General features: G+C 39.5%; 1 protein-coding gene across 1 annotated transcript; it reads left to right on the top strand.

The window, feature by feature from the left end:
- The first annotated feature begins 1,475 nt into the window (after positions 1-1,475).
- On the top strand, positions 1,476-7,782 carry LOC117484330 (solute carrier family 35 member F2-like). The gene is made up of 8 exons (XM_034132809.1): positions 1,476-1,585; positions 2,699-2,874; positions 4,085-4,212; positions 4,891-5,050; positions 5,229-5,385; positions 5,553-5,605; positions 5,863-6,017; positions 7,186-7,782. The coding sequence occupies exons 1-8, from the start codon at positions 1,476-1,478 to the stop codon at positions 7,474-7,476; spliced, it is 1,230 nt and encodes a 409-aa protein (XP_033988700.1). The 3' UTR covers positions 7,477-7,782.
- Positions 7,783-8,709: the final 927 nt, after the last annotated feature.

Genomic DNA, 8,709 nt, shown 5'->3' with positions numbered 1-8,709 from the left:
TAAAGTAACTAAAGCTGTCAGACAAATGTGGACACGTATATATGTCATGGAGTAAAAGTAAATCTACACATAAAGGAAATATGCAATAACATAAATTTACATCAAATAAAAACAGCCTTATGTACTCGTTTAAACATTGAGAATCCTGCAGGTAACATTCCACAATAAATTAATCAACACTTTATTCGGCAAATATTACCTATATTGAGACACCATTTTACAAATCTTGTGGATTCTATATTGTACACAGATCTACTCTCCCTGACAATTTACTGCACTACCTCATGAAGGATTTGTACCACTGGACTTATTTTCACATTTATTTACACATTTCTTAAAATGTGTTCAGTTTTTTTTATTTCATGGAGATAGTTTCCCATCTGATTCCCATCTTGTGTGATGAGTTTGGATCTCCACTACTCTTTCTGAGGTACAGTTAGATATCTTTGACAATGCTGCCTCCTCCTGGTTTCATTGTACACCACATGGCATCAAAGTAACCTCCCTGTAAATGACATGATTTATATTATCAACAACTTGAGAAAAAGTCAAACTAAAAAGTGACAGCATTAAATATACTCAAAGAACAGAGCAGAAAAGTACTCTGAATTGCCCTTTTCAGAAAACATGATATTTTTGGATGATAAATATTGATGCAGTAATGTGTTCATCACGTTGATGTTGCAACCAGTAGAGCTTTTGGTTCATTTGAGTTACTTTATAGCCCTATAATAATATAATATATAATAATAAATCATAATTGTTTAGTTGGTTAATATTTTGTATTAATAATTTAAAAGCAATCAAATACATATATTGGAGTCAAAGCACATTTTTGCCACTAAGTCTAGTTTAAAGCATACAATGTAAATACTTATTTCACATATTTTATTTGACTGTCGTAGCTATTTTCTCTATTGGAGTTAGCTGTTTTAGTGAAGTGGTTCATACAGTTGTATCCTCTCCCAACACAGGGTCTCAGCTGAGGGGTCATGAGTTGATTCATCACACCAGTTTACTGTATTACAACTTATATGTTTTTATGCCACATCTTATTCTGAAAAGTGAACTACGAGTAACAAGTACAATATCTCCTGACATATGTTTTGAGTAGCATTCAATGGTGACTTCATTGTGCCTTAATACTGTACATGGTTTAATGAAGTAGTTAGTGTTCACTAATGTCATTTTTATAAATAAACGATGATGAAGCACATTTTCCCAACACCAGTTATAATCCCATCAGCAGATAGTAGGTGAGAGTAAATGACCAGAGGAAGCTAAGTGATTCGTGTCTTTCATCTTCAGTGCTTATCTCCAAGTGCTGCAGGCTGCCTTTAACACATGAGAGATAGATGAAGGAGAGAAAGTAGTCTTTGCCCTCTGCAGCCGTTAATCATTCAGTGAAAGTGAAGGAGTTCAAAGCTAGTAACAGTTCAACTCAGAGAGAATTCCTCCTTCTCCGGTGTGGCAACATGGCTACTGATCAGTCTGAGGATGTCTACAAGGACCTGAGCAGCGGCAGCCAAAGCAGTGGCCTCATGGAGAGGATCAGGACGTTCAGCCCCAAGGAGCTCTTCACCTGGTGAGTGAGAGCAGGAGGAGCAGGAGGAGCATGAGGAGCAGGAGGAGCAGGAGGAGCAGGAGGAGCAGGAGGAGCAGGAGGAGCATGTTAGCACTTTGAACAGTAAAGACAAGCTGTTTCTATGTTTTCAGTCAGACTGTCAAACTTCTCCATTGATTAAAATCACCAGTGGTCCAGGAAGTATTTAGATTCTTTACTTAAGTAAAAGTACTAATACCACAATGTATAATACCACTACGAGTTAAAGTCCTGCTTTCAGAGCCTTTCAGAAAAATGAAATTAAAGTAGGGATTCAAAAAGTAAAAGTATTTATTGTACAGCAAAGGTTACTGTCACTGCTTTACTATTATAATGATGATTAACTTTACCGCTGCATTCATTTATATGTTGCATATAACTGCTCTAATTGTTTAAGGTTGTGCTTTTTGTCTCTCCTTTGTTGGGTGGTTTAATGTACAGCAGGTTGTTGAACTTCTACTTGTGTTACAAAAGTCCTTCATTCAAAATGTTCCTCAAGTAAAAGCAGAAAAGTATTATCATCAAAATATAGTGAAAGTAGCGACAGTAAAAGTAGTCATTGTGCAGATTGGTCCATTTCAGAATAATATATATGATATGTTTTATAATGATTGATCATGAAAGTGTTCTCAAAGCTGGTAAAGGTGCAGCTAGTTTGAATGACTTTGTATACTGCAGGGTAGCTTGTGAATTTACTCCAGGTGGAACTAAAGTCTGATTTAACACTTGATTATATTTCACATCATTCATCCACATCTGTAAAGTAACTAAAGGAGTTAAATACATGTAGTGGAGGAAAAGTACACCATTTACATCTGAACTGTAGAGGAGAAGAAGAACGAAGTAGCAAACAAATAAAATACTCAAGTAAGGTATAGTATCTAAAAATTGTGCTTAAGTAGAGTACTTGAGTAAATCTACTTATTTACTTTACACCACTGGTAACTAAAGATGCCAAATGAATGAAGTGGAGTCAAATTAAAATATTAGCTTCCAGAATGTAATGGAGTAGAAGCAGTAAGTAGCATATAATAAGTAAATGTATAAGTGCTGACATGTTCTGCAGAGCATAACGTGGAGCCCTCTGTCTCTCAGGCAGTTGGCCAGGACACTGGCCATGGGTCAGGGCCTGGCGGGGCTCATCTGTGGGACGGCCATCTCCTCCCAGTACCTGGCCTCCAGCTTCCATGTGAACACTCCCATGATGCAGAGCTTCCTGCACTACATCCTGCTGTGTCTCACCTACACCACCATGCTGCTCTGTAGAACAGGTAACACAACCCCAGGGACCAAACACACAAGATAATGTGTGTCATTCAAATGACAGTATATGCTATAACTCTGGCCAAAAACTAAAGCAACAGTGTAACAAAAACAGGCGTCAGGGATGAAATGCAACAAAGTAAATTCACTCATTGTAAATGTGGGGGAAACTTCTGAAGCAATTGGAGTCAGGACTCAAAGAGACACGATGGAGAGCTGGAGCTTTGATGGCAAACACTGACGGTTCATTTGGAGCTTCAGCCGGAGAATTCACAAGACATGTCACGGGCCACGGTTTGACCACACGGTAGAGATGCCACAATCAATTCTGAAGAACTCTACCCCAGACCCATGTATTTAGCTAGTTCAGAGAGAATAATCCACATTGTGCATAACAAGATAGAATCATAACACCTCTATCAGCTGACGCCAACAGGCAGGAACAGGGAGACAAAACACTGAGAGCACAGCAGCCAAGGTAACAGGTGCGTGTGCTCAGTCAGGACAGTATGAACTGATAAACCTCGGTCACAGTTATGGGCCTTGGGAAATATTTCCCCAACAGTAAATGTATTTCATTCTACTCCACTGTAAGTCAGCAGTGGTGAAGGGGAAATACCATAGTCCATAAATACTCTATCAGAAGTCAAAGTTCTGAGTTCAAAATATGGCTCCTTTCAGGGTGTCATATTCATAAAGATATGATATTATACTGTTTATCACCGACAAATACATCTAAGACAATTATACAGTAAAGGTAGAAAGTAGAATAAAATAAATAAACTCAATGGTTAGATTTTTTTCTTACAGTACTTGAGTAAATGTACTTAAATACATCCCACAACTGAAATGTTGTTCTACTTATTACTCCACTAACTTTTCTAAAAAGACTTTAAAAGAATATAATGGATTCTTATAAATAATACATAAATACATTCCTAACAGTTATAGTTGCACCTTCACCAACTACAACAGCAACATACTAACACATCAATGCATCAGCAATAATATTCACATGTATCCATTTCATGTATGACATTACATTTCAGTTTGTTGGTTCAATGGGAAAATGATTGTGCAAATGTTGTAATAATGAAAGAAGTAAGGATGGCCTGCAACAGGGGAGCAGCAATGATTCAGTGTCTAACAGTTCTGAGGCTTGGTGATGAAACATAAATGTCGATACTGAAGTTCAGGTTGCTCCCCTTTAAAACGTAGGGGATGGCAATATTTTACAGATCCTGAGGAAGCGCTGGTGGAAGTACCTCCTGCTGGGGCTGGTGGACGTGGAGGCCAACTACGCTGTGGTCAAAGCGTACCAGTACACCACCCTCACCAGTGTACAGGTGGGTGCAGGCTGTGTTTTTGTGTGGTTGAAGCCTTTGTTGTGAAAAGGGATCATATTTATTTAAAAATGTTACCTTAAAAAAAAGTGATAAAACATCTCTTTTGAATCTAAATCTTCAGTTCTGATAAATTACCAAATATGAATTAATTTGAAAACGTTTCTTACTATTTTTATGAAAACCACAACATTTTGAGTAAATATGTCAATTATTAATATTATCATAGATTTCGATGCATTGCATCAAACACTATAGCAGCAAGGCCCCTTGTAGACACCAGGGAAATAGCATTTGCCCCATATGGCAGACGTGAGAAAAGGGATCAATCTTTTCAAAATGAATGTATGTTCAATTCTGTGAACAGGGATCTAGATGGAAAGTCTAATTAAACAAAATGCGTGATTATATGGTGCAAAGGCCGTGGGATCAGACATCGTAGTAAGCTAATAAAACCAATATATTTACAATAACTCAATGCAAGAAGTTTTAATTACATTCCTTTGGGACGTTTTACATGCAGGCTCCGTATTTTTGTTTGTGTCAGTAAAGCACAGATGTTTATCAATCCATTTGAAATGCTTGAGATTCCTCTTTTCAAAGAGTTAGAACTGTTATTTGAACTTGTGTATGTAATTGATCTGTATTTATTGACATTTGTGTTTCTATTTAAATCTCCAGCTGCTGGACTGCTTCGTGATCCCTGTCCTGATGCTCCTGTCCTGGTGGGTTTTAAAGGCTCGCTACAGGCCGGTCCACTACGTCGCCGTCTGCATCTGTCTCATGGGGGTGGGGGCCATGGTGGGGGCCGACCTGCTGGCTGGAAGAGACCAGGGCTCCAGTAAGAATTTCCCTCAAGGACTGACTCACTCTCTCACAGAGTAAATCAACGCCCGATGAACTTAGCCAATAACTCTTTGATCAGGGCCTGCTTTTATTAATCTGTGACCTTTCATATTTAAACTGAAACTGTCTAACACATGACAGAAACACTCGTGTGTCCCTTGTGGTGTCCTCAGCCTCCAACATCCTGTTAGGGGACGGTCTGGTCCTGATCAGTGCCTCGCTGTACGCCGTGTCTAACGTGTGTCAGGAGTACACGGTGAAGAACCTCAGCAGGGTGGAGTTCCTGGGCATGGTCGGCCTGTTTGGCACCATCATCAGCACCATACAGATGTAAGTGTGTGTGGGTGTGACCAGGAGTCTCATCCAACATGTGGTTCATCTAACAGATATCCAGCCTATGAGGGGACCACCCACTGGCCCTTGCCCCCAGAGGCTTATCGGCGCCAGACCCACAGCAGATGGGTTCTGAGATGTTGTTATTTCTTCTCTTTACCCAGGGTAATCCTGGAACGTAAAGAAATTGCTGCAATCCAGTGGAGCTGGCAAATTGGTCAGTACTCCTCTGAACAGAAACACTTTGAAAACCAAACATCAACAATAATGCCAATGACCAGCTATTTCCCTAGTGGTAAAAAACTAAATTGAACATGAAGAGGCTAAATGTAATCTATGGCTCCATATTGACTATCTGTTGATGACCTGCACAAGCAATGTGTGACCTTTATACCACAGCATCAGTTCAACCAAAGCATTTATTTTTTATAAAATCAATGTCTACGTCTCTTAACAGTTGTGCTCCCCCCTCAGGGCTCCTGTTCGCTGCCTATGCACTGTGTATGTACACTCTGTACAGCTGTATGCCCATAGTGGTGAAGCTGAGCAGCGCCACCGCCGTCAACCTCTCCCTGCTCACTGCAGACCTTTTCAGCCTCTTCTGTGGGGTCTTCCTCTTCCAGTACAGTGTGAGCACACACACACACACACACACACACACACACACACACACACACACACACACACACACACACACACACACACACACACACACACACACACACACACACAGACAGACACACACACACACACACACACACACACACACACAGACAGACAGACACACAGACAGACAGACAGACAGACAGACAGACAGACAGACAGACAGACAGACAGACAGACAGACAGACAGACAGACAGACAGACAGACAGACAGACAGACAGACACACACACAATGTGGATTATTCTGCTGCTGAAAGAAGTCCTAAAAAACAAATCCACTATTTCGTCCTGTTTGAGTAACATTCCCCCCCCCCCCCCCCCCCCCCCCCCCCCATCTGGGTCACGATGACCATCTGAATGTTATGACAATACAGCAGCATCAATGAATAACAATAATTGTTAAAGTGCAATCTTGTGTCAAGTGTTTTTACACAGCTGCATGCATATACACAGATTATGAATGTATGAGTCCAAAGTGCTTAAATGAATTGCCTGCAAAAAGAATATTTAATCTGAAAAAGTCACTCATGCGAATTTACCATTTTCTTCTGCTTCCCTGACTAGCACCGCTAACTGAAACAGCCATTATTAAATCCATCTACTCTAGTGAGGTAGCGTACTTGTAGAAACCTTCAATTCTTTTTACTATAAGATTATCTGCTCTACTTTATTGGCAGATTTAAGATCCTCTCCTGACATATAAAATAATATACTTTGAATTATAATTTGCGCCTGTTGTGATGGTTTCTACATTAAGTTGATTTACCGGGTTAAACTTTTTATTTTTACATCTCCTCTTTATTCCTTATTGAAAAATATATTCAAAGGTTTAACATCTCAGAAAAGATAAGATAAGATAAGATAAGATAGGACTTTATTTATCCCGAAGGAAATTGTTGTGCCAGAGTTACAATACACAAGATCTCTTCTACTTTACTCACTTTTTAGTCAATTCTCATGTGCTACAGGTTTCAAGTTTCTACATCACATTTTTGTAAGTGGCATGTTGGACAATGATTGGCTCCAGACTAGTTGTGATGTCATAATCCCAAACAGATGAAAACGGGGATTGTATTGATGTACCCTTACTTTGCTCCTGTCATTACATATAACCCCCCTCCTCTCCCCCTCAGTTCTCCGGGCTCTACTTGGTCTCGCTGGTGATCATCCTCATTGGCTTCATCACCTTCAACGCTGTGCCAACACCCACTGACCACACAGACCCCGCCACCGCTTCTTTCCCCGTCTGTGAGGACGGTTACTATAGTTACCCTGTGGCCTATCAGAATGACATCATCAAGCAGGAGGTGGCTGTGAGGATCAGCACTGAAGGGGAGGGGGAGACTGAGGAGTGGAGGAACGACAAGGAGAAGAGGAGATCAGGGAGATTTAAGGAGGATGTTGGACTCAGCACTAAAATGTGACATACGTGTCATTTAAATTAAAAAAACCATTTATTTATTTATAAAATGTTACTTAAAGGAACACACAATACAGACATAATGAGAAGATAAAAGAGCACATACAACAGTGGTACCGTACACATAATGTTTGAAGACATTGTTCTTGCTACTGATGTTTTTGTGGTCATCCAAGTTGTGTTGCAAATCTATTTTATATGTTCATTGTTAGCAATAAAAAGTCAGCTGCCTGACTGTCCTTTACCCACTGACTCCATGAAACAGCACACAACCTGTTTTGCTCAAAAGACGGGAACAAGATTTACACAAATACAACTCCTCACTCTACGCGCTACAGACAAAGAGGATTTGCCTCATTGGGTGTTCCTGACGCTATGTATTTTTGATCACTAAGCAGTAATATTACTATACACTGCTTTATTGACCTTAAGTACAATTTTGATGTACTCGTACTTTAGTTGAGCGTTTCCCTTTTATGTATACTTCCACTCCACTACATCTCAGAGCTATGTATTGTATATACCTTTATCTGACAGCTTTAGTTACTTTACAGATTCAGATTATTAATACAAAATATAAATCAGCTAATACATTCTGATTTGATTTATTATTATAGCTACAAAAGTATATTCAGTTATTTAAATTACCTCCATCTTTAGTAGTTACTTACTAAGTAACTTGTCAATTGCTGCCAGTTAAATACTGTAAAGGTAATCACAGTATTTACAGGTTTTTATTTACAGTAACAGTGTAAAATGTACCACTGGACCTCCCTAACCTAAAGGAGAGGAGAAAATGCTGCCCCACAATGCCTTGCGGCCACGGCATTTAAGACGAGGGAATGTTCGGTCGTTCACGGAAACAACCGATCATGACAGACAAACGAAGATCATGTAAGTTACCGCTGCTCTCTTAAGCTTTTACATTCTTAAGCCATAACTTGGCAAAATGCTTATATGAAATGACTGTTGTGAAATTATCCAGGTAAAGTTAACATCGTACTAAAACCTTTATGCTCAGTTTGCATTAGGCTATTTCATTATTAGTTTCCAGCGTTGTACCATGCAAGCCTAATATGATGTATTTATTTCTGTCACAGATGCTGAAACCCGTGCACTAATTAGTGCAAGGGTGAACATGGAGCACATGTTCAGTGGGAAACGAAATGCTGCCAAATCAGGCTGGGAGTAAGTTCATCTATATTTGTCTGATAAAATGTTTTAATAAATGTGCATG

The sequence above is a fragment of the Trematomus bernacchii genome, unplaced genomic scaffold (assembly GCF_902827165.1).
Source record: "Trematomus bernacchii unplaced genomic scaffold, fTreBer1.1, whole genome shotgun sequence".
NCBI lineage: Eukaryota > Metazoa > Chordata > Actinopteri > Perciformes > Nototheniidae > Trematomus > Trematomus bernacchii.
This window is presented reverse-complemented; position numbering and strand designations above follow the sequence as displayed.

Coding starts and splice junctions, on each gene's coding strand:
- LOC117484330 (XM_034132809.1), top strand. CDS start 1,476: ATGGCTACTGATCAGTCTGAGGATGTCTACAAGGACCTGAGCAGCGGC. Junction 5,051..5,228: donor TGGAAGAGACCAGGGCTCCA/GTAAGAATTTCC, acceptor TGGTGTCCTCAG/CCTCCAACATCCTGTTAGGG. Junction 5,606..5,862: donor CCAGTGGAGCTGGCAAATTG/GTCAGTACTCCT, acceptor CTCCCCCCTCAG/GGCTCCTGTTCGCTGCCTAT.